The 20,327-nt window shown below is 39.2% G+C and overlaps 1 protein-coding gene across 1 annotated transcript in view; it reads left to right on the plus strand.

The window, feature by feature from the left end:
* galnt2 (UDP-N-acetyl-alpha-D-galactosamine:polypeptide N-acetylgalactosaminyltransferase 2) overlaps positions 1-19,762 on the plus strand; it is a 53,918-nt gene extending 34,156 nt beyond the window's left edge. The window contains exons 4-17 of the mRNA XM_034868818.1: positions 609-762; positions 3,275-3,373; positions 3,475-3,542; positions 3,625-3,690; positions 3,794-3,915; positions 5,455-5,542; positions 6,214-6,301; positions 6,432-6,535; positions 7,782-7,908; positions 11,489-11,581; positions 12,466-12,549; positions 13,059-13,185; positions 14,802-14,921; positions 15,063-19,762. Of these exons, the coding sequence (XP_034724709.1) occupies positions 609-762; positions 3,275-3,373; positions 3,475-3,542; positions 3,625-3,690; positions 3,794-3,915; positions 5,455-5,542; positions 6,214-6,301; positions 6,432-6,535; positions 7,782-7,908; positions 11,489-11,581; positions 12,466-12,549; positions 13,059-13,185; positions 14,802-14,921; positions 15,063-15,218 (1,496 nt within the window). The 3' untranslated portion in view covers positions 15,219-19,762. The remainder of the gene's footprint in view (positions 1-608; positions 763-3,274; positions 3,374-3,474; positions 3,543-3,624; positions 3,691-3,793; positions 3,916-5,454; positions 5,543-6,213; positions 6,302-6,431; positions 6,536-7,781; positions 7,909-11,488; positions 11,582-12,465; positions 12,550-13,058; positions 13,186-14,801; positions 14,922-15,062) is intronic.
* The last annotated feature ends 565 nt before the right edge of the window (positions 19,763-20,327 follow it).

Genomic DNA, 20,327 nt, shown 5'->3' on the forward strand with positions numbered 1-20,327 from the left:
CAGTAGTGTGTTATTATTCACCCAACATCCTGTTTGCTTTTTCCAAAATACCATGTGGCGCACACTGGTCATGGAGTCTAGATTTATTTTATAGTTCTCCTGTTATGCTTTTTGGCCTTTTCCCTTTCCTCTATATTGTTATTTTGTGCATGTTATACGTTTAAAAAGTGAAAACTCCCAGAGTCAGCAGAAAACACTGTTCACAAACTGCTCCAAACAGTTCTCTTGTAGTCCAGCCTTTACTTCCGTAACAAACGTGCGTCACTTTGTAACACACGTTTTAATGCTCGCCTAGTTGCTAGCGTGGCACGCCCTCTTACTCTGCTTCTGACTAGCTAGCAGTGCTTACTATGCTGCTGCGCATGTGCAACTCCCAACAAAGATGGAATAAAAGTGAGATGCCTCACTCTGTAGCTAAAACAGAGAGCTCAACACATAGGGTGAAAAGAGAAGCTGCAGCAATCTGTAGTGCAAAAAACGTTTTCAGAAAATCAAACTATGTAAACCTATTTTGTTATTTGTTAACCTCTAAATACAGTTATGAACCTGAAAATGAGCATTAAATGAGCACTTTTGGCCATGTGCTTAATATGGTTCTGTTTGTCCAGGTAAGGTGCGCTGGCAGGATTTTGACCAGGATCTGTACGTTGGAGCCACGGTGGTCCGACCGGGTCAAGATCCATATGCCAGGAACAAGTTCAACCAGGTGGAGAGTGACAAGCTCCGTATGGACAGAGCCGTGCCTGATACGAGACACGACCAGTATGTATCTCTACTATAACACAGACTGTCTATCCCTCTTAACTGTATAATTGCAGCGATTGGTGGCATACATGTTATTCTATACAAAAAGCAGCTTACAATTGCTATATATGTCAGAGGTTGCATGCCTTTGGAGCAACTAGGGGTCAAGTCTTGCTCAGTTTGGTTGATGTATCGCAGTGGGACTTGAACCCGGATCGCCAACATCAAAGGCATGTTTCATATCCACTGCGCCATCACCACCCCTATTGACTGTGTGTACATGCTGTCCTTTTCTGCCCACCTATTTAAACTCCCTCTGGAAACTCCCTCTATTGTTGTCTATCAGACAAGTATTGTTCACTGCCTGCTCCATTCATTATGCAAACCTCTGACTTTAGCTATCAACTGTTCTAATTGCTAAATGGACATGGTCACATGGAGACACAACCATGGCACAATATCTATTGGATCTTTTTATTGGAATACTATTATGTTTTATTAATATATCTGCCATATGTTCTCCTGAATTATTAATCGCTATATAGTGGTCATGGCCAACATTTTAGTTTTTTATTTAGTTTTTAGTATACAGTACATTGGCAGAATCCAGGTTTTTAACTAAACAAATTATTAGTTCTGTCCCATGCCACAGCTCCTGCTCTTATCAGTTTTTTTGTCACCCTGCACTGTTTTCTTTACTATAGCAGAAATATGTTGAAGTAAAATGCATTCTGTGTTACCGGTTGACTCACCTGTCTAACTAATTAGGGTGCTCCAAAACACATTGAACCTGTCAAACCTGAGTTTCTAGCACATTGCAACATTTTTTTATGTGATGCTGAACTTGTTTTTGGAGTCTGTTTAACATGCACAAAGGGCTTCATGCAAGAACCTCTCGTACTAACTGATTTGTTCTGAAGTGGCACATTTGGGACATTTAAGAGAATTTGTGGTGTTCACCAGTTTTTTTGTACACAGAATTTCCTTTTTAGGTATTATCGGAATTTGGAGTGCTGCAAGCCTGTCATAGGAGTCTTCTATAGGCACACATAGGAAAAAATACATACATTTTACCTGGAATCTTAAAGCCCTTAACAGAATGAATATGGAGTTTAAAATATGATTCCTAAATTAAATAAAACTAGAAGGGCACTCAGAAAGCGTAGACCTTCACTAAATCTTCCCAGTCAGGAACGATACATCGTCCCGATACGATATCATCACGATACTTATGCCATGATACAATTTTAGCGATTTTAAACATATAACAATATTCTGCAATATATGGCAATTTATAACGTTTTTTCCAACTTCCAATTTTTCCCCATTTTCAAATGACGTCTACAAAAAGGAAATCGTCAACATCTGATCTAAAAAGATAAATTTCTCTGTTTGTTCATATCACTTCAATTTTATTGCTGCAAAGTGTGATGGTCAAGCAGACGAACTGACCTACACATACTCTATATAATAAAAGATTGATACTTTGCGCCGGTGTATTGATACAGTATTACCACTGAAAATATTGAGGTACTATGCTGTGTCAATTTCCCCCCCCCCAACCCCTTGTCAGGAAATCATATTTTTCGGATTATTACGACACCACATGAATGCAGTATAAATGTCAGATCTGGCAATGTTAACAGAAGTAAAAAAAACAATTGTGCCCTGTGATCCAAAATTGATAGATTCTTCCTTGGCCCATGTTTCACCAAGTTTCCTGAATTTTTTTTTTCTTTGTCAACATTTTTAAACATACCCACAAATGGCGGGGAACATGTCATATATAAGACCCAGTGATTTGTAAGGTGTAAATGTTTAGGTGTAAATCCACACAAAGAAGTAAATGTGCTGCCAACACGTGCTCCTACTACAGTATATCATTGTAATCACTCAGTGTTTTTATTCCTGCAGTATCTGTGTAGATGCACAATGTGTGGTTCAAAGACTATTTTTTATAAAGGCAGTAGTTTGGCCTCACAGATATATGGACCTTACTTAGACAGCTAGAGCCATTAGCCTACTAAAAGAGCAGGGATGTGTCTCCTATTGGTCAGGCAGTGATTTATCATTTGTGCAGCATGCAGCAGCACTGATTGTGTAGGTTTCCCCAGCTAAAACAGTCTAGTTGGGTTTTCAGGCCAGGGCCACTTCATCAGTGCTTTCAACACAAGATCAAATACCTTGTATGTTTATTCTACAACTATATAACACATCAGCACCAGAAATGTACAGGAGGATGTCAATTCCAGATTGGTGCAGCCGCATATTGACTGAAACGCTGACAGATGTGGTACAGGGAGAAAAGCCATGTGTGCTTCCCTCAGTGTGTACTGAATCTTATTTATTGTGTTCATGTGTCCAGAATCTGTTTAGGGAGCAGATCTAGCTCGCAGCTTTGCTCACACGTTCAGCTCTGCGTAGGAGTGTTTGTGCATGTGTGCATTTGTACTACACATTTAGGCATTTATGCTTTTGTGTATTTTTCTGTCTGTATATTCCTAATTGTGATGGTTTCTTGTGTGTGTAGTTGCAGACATAAACAATGGAAGTCAGACCTGCCGGCCTCCAGCATCGTCATCACTTTCCACAATGAAGCTCGCTCTGCTCTGCTGCGGACTGTGGTTAGGTAGGTGAATGGTGTGTGCTGTCCACTTAAAAAAGTTCTTATTTTGATTTGTGAGCATTTTTTAATACGTTCCTATAAATTTCCTTACGTTATCTGTTTAGCGTCCTGAAGAAAAGTCCATCTCAATTGGTCAAAGAGATCATTCTGGTTGATGACTACAGTGATAATGGTGAGTAATGCACACAAACAAATTGTAAAAAAACAAACCTAGTAAGATCAGTGTGTAAATCAATGGTTTATTTGTTTTTCAGCGGAGGACGGAGCGCTGCTAGGGAAGATTGAAAAAGTGCGCGTGCTGAGAAATGATCGCAGAGAAGGTAGTTAGAAGAAGGGAAGAAGAAAGTTTTATATCATTCAAACAAAACATCTCACTGCTGTTCCATGAATCCAATTTTATTTTTTAACTGATGTTTTCCTCAGGACTGATGCGTTCGAGGGTCCGTGGTGCAGACGCCGCCACGGCACCGGTCCTTACATTCTTGGACTCTCACTGCGAGTGTAATGACCACTGGCTAGAGCCGCTACTGGAGAGAGTGGCTGAGGTACGCACATGCGCGCGCACACACACACACACACACACACACACAAATATAGTAAAAGAAGAAAATGTTTGTGTTGTGATGTTTAAGAGAAACACTGATACGTCTGTCAGTCAGCACACACCCTGTAGAGCAGCTCGCCATTTGGTGAAGTCACTCTAGTTTGACCTCCCTTTTTCTCTAAACACTGCTTGTCAGGTGTCTTATGAATGAAAAGGCAAAATACATTGTAACAGCCCTTACCTGTTTATATTTTAATATGAAGCATCAAATTATTACTATTCATTTTTTTTCTTTGTTGCTCACTCTCATCAGCAGTTTGTGCACTTTTTATTTGTATAGTTCCATTGTAACTGGATCACAACGGTGATAATGTTGTCCGTATTTGTAGGGTAATAATCTTTTTCCTTTCCTTTTCCTTTTTTTACATAGAGGTCAGCTAAAAAAAGCAGCACCCCTAGAGCTGGTAGTCAGTGTTTTTGTCAACATTCATGTGAAAACAAGGTGCACATGACTCAAATAACACAGGAATGGACTCTTTTAGTATAAAAACACTCCTTTTCAGATTCAGAATACATTATTGTCCATTAGAGTTGCATAAAATGGAAATTGGTCTTTGGCACTGGCATATATGAGACAACACACACCATACATGACAATCCTCAACAAGTATGCATCTTAAAATCTTAAAGTCACCTAGTGGCAGTAATAAAAGGGATGATGAGTGGATTGTTCTTTTAATGGCATATTAATCCATCAAAAAATCACAATAATGAATTAAACAGAATAAACATGAGATCCATTATAGATTAAAAGTGTGTGGATATTTGAAGTGAAGTCTTTTAGTAATGACTTGCTAAGAAACTTTTAGATTAAATGTAATCTCAGGCTGAAGTGAGGAACTGTGTTCTTTATATACCGGAGAAGGGGAAGATGCAGTGGACCTCTACTTGTATAGGGGACCCTTCTCCTCTGTAAGAAAGAAGTCAAGTTTTTGTTGAAGTGACAAATTGTGTTCTTTATGTATTTACCCAATAAGACGGAAAATAGTCTAATTTTGTATTTGATTCTCCTAAACGTGGTGTTTTGTCAGTCCCTAGTTAATAAACGCCTGCAGCCAATTGTTAAACATTTTGCTTTCAAAGTAACTGACTTTTCTTTACTTTTGTTGCACTTCTAAATGATGAATCACGCAAAACAGAAAGAAGGAAAAATGCAATCGTTGTGGATGAAACCTCATGTGTCATATCAAAAGGCTTCAACCCAAAATAAATAATCCTGGAGGATTGTTTCAGGTATTGTCATTCTGGCCACTGGATCAATCCTTTCTCTAAACTACTGTGATGTGTCTCAATGGTAGTGATTTAGTGTTGAAAAGACAGAACTGCTTTACTTTCAGTTCTATTTCACAAACACAGTTTAGAGGGTAAACCAAACATATGAATCATTGGTGTTGAGGAAAGTATTTACTTCTATTCTAGACATAACATCTTTCAAATTTCCTGTTATTTGTTAGTCTCTGTCTCTGTCCTTCCTTCTCAGGACAAGAGCAGAGTAGTTTCTCCTATCATTGATGTCATCAACATGGACAACTTTCAGTACGTAGGAGCCTCAGCTGATCTGAAAGGAGGTACAGTACACAAGTAGAGAGGTACATGAACACACACACACACACGCACACACACACACACACAATGTCCTGTGTGGTTCAGTACTAGCAGCATGAATACCTATTATTGTTTTGGTATCCTGCACTCTACTTCATAAACAGTTTTCACTTAGGAAAAACAGAAGTATACACCCAACATGTTTAGTTTGACGGCTTCCTGGAAAGAAACAGTGTCTTCCACACTGCTTACTGATTCAAACTAGATTTTAAAGTATGTGGGACATTCTTACTGATAAAATGACTTGTACATCCTGTCCTATGCTTTCTGGTATTAGTATATAGTGTAAAATTGGGACACAACTATTTAAATTTTTCAGGTTTAGGGGTTGCACTCTGTGCTGACACATACAGACATGTGAAATCAGGCAACTGCAGATGTATCAAGTCATCTCATCTGAACCTGCCGAATCCAATTAAGACTGCTACTTAATCCCAACTAATAGTGTGGGTGTGGGTGTGGGTGTGGGTGTGGGTGTGTGTGTGTGTGTGTGTGTGTGTGTGTGTGTGTGTGTGTGTGTGTGTGTGTGTGTGTGTGTGTGTGTGTGTGTGTGTGTGTGTGTGTGTGTGTGTGTGTGTGTGTGTGTGTGTGTGTGTGTGTGTGTGTGTGTGTGTGTGTGTGTGTGTGTACGCAGGTTTTGACTGGAATTTGGTTTTTAAATGGGACTACATGACTCTAGAGCAGAGACGAGGCAGACAAGGCAACCCCATCGCTCCCATAAAGTAAGACAGACACACGTGACTATACAAAACTGCCAAATTTTTGTTTTCCAGTTTCTACTGACTACTAACTCATCATGCTCTTGTCTTCACTCTATCCACCTGTCCCCTCTCTCCCTCTCTGCCCATGCAGGACTCCAATGATAGCAGGAGGTCTATTTGTCATGGATAAGGATTACTTTGAGCTTCTGGGAAAGTATGACATGATGATGGATGTATGGGGAGGTGAAAACCTTGGTAAGTGCTGCTAAAGTGCAAATGCAAATTCAGTACAGTCACAGTGGAGCATGAAATCAGTAGAGTCACAGTAGACGGGTAATGGTAGGTAGGACATGAAAGTATGACACAGTAATTGATGTCAGAGGAATACAAAATCTAGGTGAGTGAAAGAAGAAAAAACAGAGTGTGATTAAGAGGGGAAAGTAAAGAGGCAGGTAGAGAAAATAAAAACGAAAACTACTGTCAGCATTTACCATCAATACGCTTGGCTGCTGTAATTTGTTGCCCCCCCCCCCAACCAACTCATTCTCTGATTATCATCCAAGTGACAGACCTGTCAGTGGTTTGCCAGAGGCACTAAAGAAATAGTTTGATATTTTTGGTTGCAGTTATTAGCTTTCTTGCAAGAGTTAGATGAGAAGATTGATACCAGACATCTTGCCTATTTTTTCTAATACGAAGCTGCATCCAGTTAGCTTAGAAGCTATCCTCTGTTTCCAGTCTTTATGCTAAGCTAAGCTAACTGACTGCTGGCTGTAGCTTTATATGGTTGTCAATCTTCTCATCTATATCTCAACAAGAAAGCAAATACACTGTAAACCTATTTCCCAAAATGTCAGACTATTGTTTTGGGTCTTAAAGAGGCACTTGTGTAATTTTTGTCCATCATGAATGCTTTTGGCTTTAAAAACAACAGATTTCTGCTCTCTTATATAATCTCCACTGTCAACTGAGATTTGGTACTAAAGTAGCACCAATAATTTGTCTTAAGCAGTGATCAACCCATGAGCTCATCTTGGGTTTCTGTGCCAAGAACATGATAGAAGAGAAGGAAATCCTTCAGTGGTTTGGTCGTCATAGCTGGGTAAAAGAGTCTTCCAGACTACAGTTGATCTTCAGAAAATTACAGTGTCAATGTGATAATGATTATAATCGGTATGAATAAAAATAACCATTGTGTACACAACAGAAACCATTTGGAAACAGCACAATGAGATAATAACAGCTGTGTCTCCCTGTTGCTTTTGTCTATAAATACGGATATTGAGTTGACTTGAATTCAGATACTGATTTATTGTGTGCTCGTTTGCACAACACTCAAATAGAGACAATGTTGGAGAGGGGACCTGGCAATATTAACACACTGAAAACATTAATGAGGTGCATATATAGTAATCCACTGTGATATTTATTGAAAGAGTTTGTTCAGTGTGTGTGTGTGTGTGTGTGTGTGTGTGTGTGTGTGTGTGTGTGTGTGTTTCAGAGATCTCGTTTCGAGTGTGGCAATGTGGTGGCAGTCTGGAGATCATCCCCTGTAGCAGAGTTGGCCACGTCTTTAGAAAGCAACATCCATACACCTTCCCTGGGGGCAGTGGGACTGTGTTTGCAAGGTAACACACACACATTTACACGTGTCGCGTTGCTGCTATTTATTTAGTCTGTAATGGATCTCTTGTGCTTCCCTTGTATGTCAGGTATTATTATTAATGGTGTGTAAGCGCAGGGTTTCCCGTCCGATCCTCATCTCCTCCCTCAAATTGAGACAATTAGGACAATTTCCCCAAATTCTATTTCTTTAAAGTAAATATTTGAAACATGCCAAGTGGGAAAACTCTGCTGAGGAAGATCAAATGAACCTTTTCTAAATGCTTAAGCTGAACCAAATTATTAGAACAACCATAACCACACCTGACCTCTAATTTAATTTCATATCTAATATTAGTGTGCTGATATATTGTGCATCTTTTGTTTGGCATATGCTATGATTATATTCTTTGGTATTATTTTTTGATTTGGGGCAATTTCTTTCTTCCCCTACAACATTTTTTAGACTGTTGTGAAAACTGGAACATACATTATTGAGTTTTATTATAGCTTTGAGAATTAAACCAGTGTTAGATGATTAAAACCAAGCAGCAACAATTAAAACTCAATTAAAAAAGTAATCACAGGGAAAATTGGCTACAGATTGAGAAAGAATGCTCTTTTTAAATATAGAAGATCAGTTTCTGCATGTGCTTCCCCTTAGAGCTCTGATAATTGTGAAAACATATTGAGCAAACAGCAGTAATAGGAGACATGATACATGGAAAGATATGGATCTCTACTTTGAAACAGTCTCCATCTACAAGTAACAACCCATGGAAATGAGCCAGATGAACCCTCATGGTCCTTATTGAGAACTTCAAGAAACAGATAACAGGGAATTTAAGTGTCTGCGGTTGCTTTGGTCCTCCCTCTGACGTACAGAGAACTGTGGGAAATAACAAGACATGAAGAGAGTAATAGTCCAATAAGGTGGAGTATCTTTGGCCTCATCTCTATCTTAAATTGGTGTCTACAATGGTCACTTGAATCCAACGGCGCACATGTAAAGAGCACTGACAACTTAATAATACTTATTAACTGGGGTAATTCTGATAAATTGTGAATGGACCCTAAGCTGGATGAAAGCAAAAAGTGAAGACTTCATTGGATATGTATGACTTTCAACATTCGATCAAACCGTTTCAGAGCTTATTGTAACATACTGGCTATGGATTTGACCCTGCCATTTCAGCTTAGACACATCCTGTTGACTAAATTTCTACAGTCTCACAAGTAGTTGGATAACCCTTTCCAACATTTCAAAATATAATTTGTTAATTGATGGGAGCTGTTTTTTTACGTGTATGAGCCTTAACAATGGAAACACGCCATGCAGAACAGCTTCATTTGAGCTTTGAGGCTGCTTCAGTTCATCATGGTCTTGCCCTTATAAAGCCCCAGACACCCTCCCTGTGTCAGCTGCTATTGACCCTGGGGAGCTATGACAAGCTAATGCCTGTTTGTCTGCTTGGATGGCTTTATAATTGTTCTGGGACCAGCATGAAGTTCCCTTGGAGTTTCTTTGCCAGCTTGTGTGTAATAATTAACAATTTCTATACACTGTAAAACGTGGCTATATTTGACCCATCATAAGACCTTCTATCAGTCTTTGCGATCACAGCTTCTTTAGATGTTTTATGACAGTCTGCTTGGGCCTATCTCATGACGCACTTTTAATAAAGTTTTGAGCTGCAACTAACAACCATTTTCTACATTGATTGATCTGGGAATTACTTTTTTGTAAGAAACTGTAAGAAAATGCCAGTCACAATTTACTAAAGCCTAAGGTGACCTCTTCAGAGAGCTTTTTTTGTTCGACTGTTCAATTTAGTTTAGTTTATTTGGATCACATAGCTACACGTCACATACATAACATAAATGGTCCGTTTCTAATCAATAGTGAACGAAAAGGTGTAGGTTGAAGCATTTGCTTATTACACCTACATTTACAATCTATTTTGTTCTTAGGTCCCTCAGAATCTTATCAATCTTAATACATTTATTTATTGTAAATTTTTGTATATTATATACATATTAACATACATATTACGTGCAGAAGATATGAAACAAACTAGAATACATTTGCATTCATAAACCTTAGTAGCATGTTTCACATTTGTATATTCTCATCTAAAAGTTACCACAAGTTTACTCCTTTTGCCGTTGTTTTTAAATTTTTTCGAATCTTTATCTAAATCTTTGTAAACATGCACATTCCTCTTAGTTCATACTTGCTCTCTCTAATCCAAAAGTGCTTCTGGATACAGTCTGAAACCATCCTGTTTTTGACTTCATACATTATTTTGGACTCCAGCAAGTCTCCCCATTTAAGTCTGTGTGAGTTTATAAATAATCAGTTTGTTGATTCATCCTATTCTGCTCTGTTAATAAGTCTTATTGCTCTTTTTTGGTAATATAAAAAAATAGGGTTAATAGGTAAAAAATAGGGTTAGTAGGTAAAAAAATAGGGTAAAAAAATAGGGTTAATAGGTAAAAATAGGGTTAATAATTGCTTTGTACGTGTTTCCCCATATTTCCACACAATATGTAATGTATGGCAACATAAAGGAACACTACAATAAATGTAATGAATTTTAAGATTTGAGCACAGGATGAGAGAAACCTGAGAAACCTCAGGGAACTTCCTCTTTGCGACTGAAGCAATTATCCAAATGGCTGCTGATTGATTTTACTGCCAATCAATTGATCAAGCAACTAATTGTTTCCGCTATAATAAAGTTAGCTCGATAACTGTGCTGAGTAAAACCCAAAGTGGGTTCACCGTGCTCAGTGGATGTCCTTTCACCAAATGTGGAACATGGACGTGAGGGGCTATTCTGGTTATGCTAACTCAGTAATCCTACTTCATAAGACAGAACCCAGGTATTAATCAGTGCAGCTGCAGCAAATTTGCATACAAGTTTTCACTTGCCTTAATGGTAGTCCTGTGTTGTTACATCATCACACACACACACACACACACACACACACACACACAGGCTCACAGGCTCAGTGGTTATCAAAAGGTTGGTAGTTTGATCCCTGGCCCTGCAGTCCCATGTCATTGTGCCCTTGGGCAAGACACTGAACCTTGAGTTGCCACCGATGCTGCGCCATTGGAGTGTCCAACAGTCGAACATTTACACACACAATGCAGAAAAATGGCCCCCATTCTACTTTTAGAGACTCTAGGAACCACAAGTAACTCTAAATTCTGGGAGCGTAGTGCTCTAGTGGGCACTAAGAGCTCTTTAAGATAAGATGGTGCTTGACCATTTAGAGCTTTGTAGGTCAGGAGAAGGATTTTAAATGCAATCCTGGATTTTACCGGAAGCCAATGCAGAGAAGCTAATGCAGGAGAAATATGATCTTCTCAACATTGACGCACTCTGACACATACCTGTTATCCTAAATCTGTCTCTCTGTCCCTGTTCTTCCATCTTCTTCTATCTCTCTGGCTCTCATTTTCTTCTCCAACCTTTTTATTTTTCTCACTTTCTCTCGGTTTCATATCACCTTGTGCCTGTCTTCAATCACACCTCTCCCCATTTTCTCCTTGTCCGTCACCCTTCCCTCATTTTTCATCTCTCACCTCTCTCTCAGGAACACGAGGAGAGCAGCAGAGGTGTGGATGGATGAGTACAAAAACTTCTACTATGCTGCTGTCCCCTCAGCGAGAAATGTCCCCTACGGAAAGTAAGTACCATGAAGTATGAGACCCACAGAAGCCAGACAGCATAATGTTGCTTCATCTAAAAATTCTAAAGGCAGCCACAGGAATTGGCATATTAATTGGGTTGCCAATTAGCAGTATGTCAGCTGTATAAGAAGTCAGTGACCCCTTTCATTGAAGTGACATGATGCAGTTAATGTGGCTTAAAAGAGCGCAAAAAGTCAAAAGACTGCCACATTATTTGACATGCAGAATAGATTAGTGTTAGGCTATGACAGCATATGCCAAAGCAAAAAACTATGATGGACACACAATGCATTGATAAAAAGAAGCGAGGATCCATGAAAAGGGATAGATATTTAAGCCATGCCATGCAGGAGCCTATTTGTATTATCTTTTGTGTTTTCTACTTTATTTCACTTTATGTATGACTGCTACTCTGTTTACCCTTTTCCTCTATTTTCAGAATAGGCCACACAACAAAAAGTACTCCCATCCATACAGTGCAGCTAGACAAAGATAAAAAAAAAAAAAGCTTATTTTGTGACCATGTAGGAACACTCCTGGCATTTCCCTCCAGTGCCAGCCTAAGTTATTTTCCCAAAGGATGCAACGGTGCCCGTGGCCTCCATGTTCAATCCTCACTGAATGGCTATAAATTATGGCCAGCCACGCCATGTGTTGTCCATCGGACGCTGATTGGTGCAGTTAGCATTTAGTTTACACACAAACGCATTAGTTTAGAGCCTGACAAGATGGATTTTTTGACCCTGCGATCCTCGCATGATCTTGTGATGTTGGGAGAATTCAGCTGCCGTGCAAGGCAATATAATTTAATCTTTCTCTCTCTCTCTCTCTCTCTCTCTCTCGCTCTGTCTCTCTCTCTCTCTCTCCATCCATCTGTCAGTATCCAGAGTCGTTTGGAGATGAAGAAGAGATTAGGTTGTAAGCCATTCAAATGGTACCTGGAGAATGTCTACCCTGAACTGCGGTAAGAGAAATTTTGAGCAATATGATACGGACGGTACATGGTATGACCCTATGTGTAGTATTGTAGTATTATTGTAATGAGACTAAATGACAGTATTATGAGGACTTGGTTTGTAAGATACCACAGTATCAGCATGATACTGTGATCTCCTGTGTGCTGATATCTAATGTTTAATCCTAAAACTGTGGTGACAATAATGACTAACAATAGCAATTATTACTCAGGCACATTATTACATTTTGGCAGGTTTGCAATTTGTCAGTCACATGAATGAGATTAATAATGTATGACTGTAACCGATTTGAATAATTTCAGATGTAGTAAGGTTATATTGCCCTATTTGTCAGAAGAAAAATGGTACAAAACCATTGTTCTCTCTACTGAGCTCACATAACTTCTGTCCTCTTGTGTTACTTTAATTTTGTATACAATTACATAATAAAGCCTTGATATCTTTATGTATATAGTATAAGCATGATAGAGTTAATAGAGTGTTTGTGTGTGTTCAGAGTCCCGGACCACCAGGACATAGCGTTTGGAGCCTTGCAGCAGGGAGGAAACTGTCTGGACACCCTGGGTCATTTTGCTGACGGGGTGGTGGGGGTCTATGAATGCCACAATGCTGGGGGAAACCAGGTAGCGTTATTACAAGGACACACGCAGGTCAGCTTGTAAAATCATTTTGCTCTAAAGACACCTTGGTGGCAGGTGGTGGCACTAGTGGTGGTGAAAGCTAAGGGAATATATTACAGGATTTAAAGAATGTTGCATATGTTTTGTCTTAGTCAGACAGCAATTACAAAAAATAGAAAGCATGTTTTTTTAACAGAGGTCAGGTGAGACCATAGAATGAGATTAGAACGGACATCCCCATTCAAATCAACATACCAAGATAGTCAAATCGGCAGCTATTTTTATGTGTACTGTTGCTTTGCTGCTAGAGAAGAATTGAGGATTGCTGGATTTAATTGCTTTATATTTTTATTGGTAAGTCATCCAATTCTAGTCATTAAATGATAAAACTAGTGAGTGCAATGAACACTACAGCCCCACTGACAAGTGTTGCCCTAACAGTTAACCACAATCCCTATTTTTTCATAAACTAGTTACATGACCAGGGCAAACAGTTAAATGTGTGAGACTCAAAGCCAAGCATCATCCCTAACCTGCAGTAAGTAAAAAGTAAATATTTACATAAATATGTTTTACAGTTAATGTATGTGATCTAGTCCAACTACAAACTTAACGTGCGTACTGAAGCCTCGTTCATAAAGAATATCTGTATGAGGATTTTAACATTGTTCTTGAAGGAAGTGCAAGTATCTTGGATCACTTTAAATGTCAAAGCTGTACAGTACATGTATGTGCATAAGCTTGTACCAGTGTGTTTGTGCAGTTTCTCAAATAGTTCCTTTCTGAAATAGAATGGCAGGTGTAGTACTGGGAAAACTGGTTTTACATTGCATCACCATTGACTTCACATATCTGGTTTACCTCCATCAGTTTGCAATGACAAACTAGCCACATGTGGAGTACATTCTTACAACCAAATTGTATGGTCTCATATGTAGCTTGAAAAGAACTGACGCTCTTTTTTTAAATACGTCTCCTTAGGCAACATGCTTTAGGGGGGCACGTCTTGATGCACACACAAAATTATTTTTGTGGGTGTTGGTTAAAATCAGTAACACAGACACTAGAAATTAAGAAGCTGAACCCCACCACTATTAAAATGTTGCAGTTTGTTCATTAAGTGCAGTAGGAACCATAAAAGAGCAATAGTTCCTTTTTATGAGTTTATCTAAAGAGCTGGTCTTACATATCATCTAAGACGGACTGGATCAACTAATGTGATTAAGACAGCCTTTGTTGGACCAGTATTTTATAAGGACTTACTCTGTATTTTTTTTGTAAGGACGATCTTCTAATGCCACTGTTACTGTCTTTGCTAGTTGTTGTAAGTAAGGAAGTGGACTTGAGAACTTTTTAAAAACGGTTTGCATTCTTTGTTCTTTAAAAAATAGAATGAAAAATGAAAAATTAATGCTTCCATTTGAAGTTTTCAGCTGTTAAGTATAAGTACTGTGCGTTATGTTCTAAGTATAAAACATCAGATCTGAACATGATATTGGCCAATGCTCCAAATAAAAAGACTTAGATCATTGCTTGCTCAAAACATCCCTAGCCCCAGCATGTGGGCATACATAAGTGTATTTATACTAATGCTTTTATATATATACATTTTTGTAAAGGAGTGGGCCCTGACTAAGGATAAGTCGGTCAAACACATGGACTTGTGTCTGACTGTGGTGGACAGAACAGCCGGCTCCCTCATCAAACTTCAAGGGTGTCGAGAGAACGACAGCAGACAGGTAAAACACCGACTTCGGTTGGGCTGTTAACAACACCTCTACCCTTGCTTGTAAATTAGTACAAATGGTACCAATGCACATTTTTAACATTTCTATACTTTAACATTAGATTTATGTCATGACATTTTTGTGTCTCACCAGAAATGGGAGCAGATTGAATCCAACTCCAAGCTTCGTCACGTTGGCAGTAACCTCTGTCTGGACAGCCACAGTGCCAGGATGGGCGGACTCACTGTGGAAGTCTGCAGCCTGACCCTCAACCAACAGTGGAAGTTCACCCTCAATTTGCAATCATAGGGGGCGCTACAGGCCCTGGGAAGAGCTGGATATCGGATAGGGACACCAATAGGCTCTGAGACTTAAACAAAGAGATGGAAATAGACTCGAGGAGAAAGACAAACTTGATGGATAAATGGATCCCTCTTATTCCTCCTGAGCGGTGCAGCCAGTCACGTCTATACACCTCTCCCCCACACATACCCCTCCCAAAACAAGAAAGAGCAACACCTACTGGGAGAGGGGCTTGCAGACCATAATGGAGTAAACCCGTAAACTTGACTGTATCTGGTGGATGGATGGTGACAGTGATGATCATGATGAGGCTAAAAGCTTTCTATCCAATCGACATACCTCAGTGTTTTTTCATTGATGGTTCCAGAGGCATTTACTTTCTTTAATAATGGTGAGGTAGAACTTGTTTTGCTTTGTAATTATTTTATTTACTTATTAATATTTTTAATTTCTTGCCGTCAACTCTCAGTCTCCACGGAGGTTTTGCAGGAGCTTTTTGTTTTGTTCTTGAAAGAATGGGACTTTGGTGTTGTTGCTTCTCTACGGTGCTCTCTCTCTTTGTTTCACCACACTATACCGAGCCTGTCACGGCCGATGCAGGCTAAAGGTTGTGGTTTCAGTAAGGCTTGGGTGTAGAGTGATTTGAAGGGAGGAAATGAACTCAATTTCTTGAGCTTTTCCTAACCCTTCGTCTCATTTGTTCACAGGATCAACAGAGAAAAGAGAGGCAAAGGATTTTGATTTCTACACAGTTTTCCCTTCAGATTGTGTTTTGGGGAGGGGGAGGGTGTTCAGGGAGAAGCTTCTCTGCTTTGGATGGGGCCTGACAACCGTTTGGTTTGGCCGGAGGTGCAATTCCTGAAACCAGGAAGTGTCTTCAAGCCACCCCTCAGGATTTACTGTTTGTCGTCAGGCTGTAGCACTGGCTGCCACAGCATCTTCACTTCTACACCATTATGTCTCTAAAGAAATCTCTTAACGGTCTTTTATTTTGTTTACTTTTGTCAAAAAAAAAATGGAACCAAATTTTGAATGGACGTTTTTGTGCTCTTTGAAAAAAGGTTTTCGTTACATACTCTCGCTGCTTTCTAACTGCTCCCTGTGGACCGGCTCAGTTTATACATCTTTTCCTGCACAGATGATTTTCTTTCCCAATGTCTAATATTGTCATTGTAGGAAGGTTACTGTCTAATAATTACATCCAAACTGGAGTTAGTATAGCAGCTTTTTCTCTAGAGATAAATTGTTGCCTGCAAAAGCATACCAGTGTCATATACAGTATAGTACCACCACCCGGAGATACCCACACATGACATGACTGAGATGTTTGTTTCTGTACTTTCAACACACACACCTGCCTGCTCTTGCACAGCAATAGAAGGAAACGGCAGCGCTCATATGTGGCTAACATTCCAGACCTGACATCAGAGGTAAAAGTAAAACCTTGCTTATTCCAGTCTGGGAAAAAAATGTCATGCAAGAGAAAATAGTTTTCAACTGTATGAAATGTGCATGTGCACATGTGTTTTGAAAAGCTCCTTCCAGCTGCATGTATCACCCACCAGCTCTCACAGGGTTGCCCAGCTTTTTTCTTTATTGTTCCTGTTAGATCAGCCATCGATTCAATAGGTTGACACTGCAATGAACAAGGTTTTACTGTTTGTCCTCACTTGGTTTCTGCAAGACGTGAGCATATTTTACTGATTGCACGAGTCTTTCATGATAAAAATGACTGATGAAAATGATGCTTGTTTATTTTGGCGAGCTACTTTATTCTGTGGAACAAGGTGTTGATGTCACCAAATAGGATTGTGCCACTTATTAGTCACTGATACTATTTATAGTACATGTATCTGTTTGCTACTTCATTACTGGATGCCTGCTGTGCATCTTTGCAACATTAGTCGCTCCCGGGCTTCAACATGGGTTCATCTTAACTGCTGTGATCCTTTCTACTGTTAGTCACTGATGAGTAATGATGGCACAGTTTGGGGAAATTGAAGTTGGAGCGACTCATTACTTGGCAGCTTCAAGGCAACTACATTAACACAAAACATCTTTGAACAGATGAAGAACAGAAATGGCCTTTAAAAATCACATATTTCCTAATTTATTCTAGAAAGAAGTTGCAGCCTCAAGTGTTCTTTAATGTCAGATCTTCTCCCTGTGTCTCAATACGTCTCTTCCTCACTTTCACATCTTTACTTTCAAATGTTGATTTCTTTGTTTTACTGTGTTACTGAAGCGGACAAAGACAGCTGGACAGTGTGTTGCATTGTCTAATACTTTTCCATCCCTTGTTCCATGTCTGTTTTTTAATGCCATTTTTTCCCTGTACCTGATGTTTGCCTTGTCTTATACACTTACACGACTGTACGCAGAGTGAGGGGAGTTGAAAAGTTCAGCTGACACTAGCGCTGGTTGGAAAGCTTATCCTGTGACTTGATAGGTCGCTGCATTGTGCTGTGAGGCTCGGCAGACCAGAGGCTGAGCCTAGTTTTCATGGTGACCAAACTCGAAAGGCCCAATTCTGATTTTAAGGTTTTAGGTAGAATAATTTAACAAATTAGATTTTTTTATCATTCTGTTTGAAAACTTGTAACATTTTTAGTCTTAATTTCTTAAGAATGTTGCAAATCCATAATTGGAATATTGAAGAGCTGATTTGAATTTAAGTTGTACATTGTGCATCCAAACCATAGACTGTAAAGATCCAACCGAAAGTACTGCAGTCACACACGTAGTGTTGTAGATCAAACAGCCTAAACTTCATAATTCATAGGGCTGGTCTGAGATAAGTTGGGTGCAGGTTCTATCATTTTTTAGTATTTATTCCTTTACATCTCTTTCATATCAAACATCCTTAAGTAGATCATTTGTCATCAAATTTAGATGCTTATATGTTGCTTATTGTTTAGTTAGATGAAAACATAAAACCTGATGGTTTTCATTTTCAAAGTATCTGGCCCTTGACTTTGTCAGTGAGAACGTGATGTTTTTTGTGGTGTATAGCGCCCTCTATTGTCACACTTCTAGTGGGTAACAAGTACAGAACCAAAACAGGAAAGAAAAAGGGACTCAAGGTAGTAAACTTCTAATGCACAATGCACCAGTGGAGAGTTTTAGACATTTTTCTTAATCACATTTTCATTGTCTTTGTCTCTTGTTATTCCATTTTTGATTCAGCCCTACTTAAAAGGCCAGTCAGTAGAGACTAAATGGGCACGGGAACCTAAAGGCACACGCCGAGTGACCGTGGGGATGCTGTCTGCAACAACTGTTCAGAAATGCTGTTTAAAGATTTTTCTTTTAAAACCAGTCTTACTCTTGTGAAGTTGAAAAACTTGCTATTTAATCTTTTTTATGTTTTACCCAGAGGAAATGACTGTAATAATTAAGAAGTCCAGCGCCTCATTGGGATTGGATGATTAAATGTTTACATCTTTAGCACAATGTGCCAACGTTTTCCTTCCCGTTTTCACTGTATGAAGAAGAATGAGAAGGGGGGGAATAGTCTTTGGAAACCCAGAATGTGTTGCAGATAACTCGTTACACATTTGCTGATAGTATAGGTTGTGTGTATCAATTTTCTTCCCAGTCTTGGTTAGACCTGCAGGACATGCCGGGGCTAGGACGTCTCTTAGCTGCTGATCTGGTTGGCAAAATTGGCACTTTTCTTTTATGATGTCTTTAATCGTGTCTGCAAAACATCTGTTGAGTTAGAACCAACTGTGTCTGTATTTTTTAGCTTAGAGCACCAATCAAAGAAAGGGAAAATATTGTCAATCTTGCAGACAGGCATCTCTATTAGCATTAAAAGGGGGCGTATAACTGAACACCGGTCAGTGAACAAGAGCCTCTACCCCACTGAGCTATTAGGACTTTATTTATACTCACCGTGTTTTGAAGGAAAACCGTCAACTGCTTTATTGGATGGAGTTTAACAGGAGGCGTAAAGGTCAAGCTTTGTGTTTCTCAGCTTTTCCCACAAACTGAGCCGAGTTATGTCAGGATTTGTCCAAACAGGAGGGATGCCTTCCACCTTCAGACCACCTCAAATCCCTCTCATCAAATCCCCATTTAGGATTAACAGAAGAAGAGCCTCCTCTGATATGTGAAAATCCCTGCTGAGACATGCAGCTCAGAACTGCTTAAGCTCCTGAGTGACAGTAACAGTGAGTGTGAACATGCACATAAGACAAAATACTGTAAAAGTCAATCAATCAGTAATGACAGATAAAACGGGAAACTAATCAATGAAGTTATGTTGTGATAATGTGTTTTCTAAAAGGATTGGGGCTTCATTGAATGTCGGTGGTGGGTGAAATGGCATGAGGGATCACATGTAAAAGTGTATATTTTTGTATATACCGAAATCAGTGTGTGTACAGTATGTACATATAGACACAGTGTACTCAGCCACGGTTCCTAGGTTTGTTGTCAGACTGTACAGCGCTTCTAACTGTCCCCTGTTTTATAGATACTGCAGAAATTCAACTTTGAATGAATAAGGAGAAAATTATTAACTTAAATAAATGCATTTATATATAAACTAAATGGTGTTGAGTATTTTAGTCTGCTTCAGTGGTCGGTGGTGCGAGCTTACAATAGATACTTTAGCAACAACATACTCAGAATATATTGATGTTTCTGTTTGTCTGTTTCAGTTTTCACTGTTATACTGTGGAGCTGGACGACTATATCTGCAAAAACCTCCATTGTTCAAGGATGGATAATGGAGCTCCTTTTAATATTTGAAGAAGGGTCTTTTTCCATCCATCTGTCAAATGTTCTTTGGATCTTATATTAAGTGAATGGCAGCCTTACCTCCAACCAACCATATGCTTTGCAATGAGGCACTACCAGTATTTTTATAGTAGACTATAAAAATACTGGTAGACCTTTTAATTAATTAGCAACAAGTTTTGGTCCAATACACACAAACAAATGGCCTACACATTACACACGAACAAATGGCCTGTTAATTTCAGCTAAGCCCCAAATTCCAGACCCATGCAGATGGGTAATATTTCCTCTGGCAGAGATACATTACTGGGGAAAAGGCAATATGGTTTATGTAATCATACATAAAATGCAATGTGTATTATATAGACA

This window comes from Etheostoma cragini, chromosome 1, assembly GCF_013103735.1.
Source record: "Etheostoma cragini isolate CJK2018 chromosome 1, CSU_Ecrag_1.0, whole genome shotgun sequence".
Taxonomy (NCBI): domain Eukaryota; kingdom Metazoa; phylum Chordata; class Actinopteri; order Perciformes; family Percidae; genus Etheostoma; species Etheostoma cragini.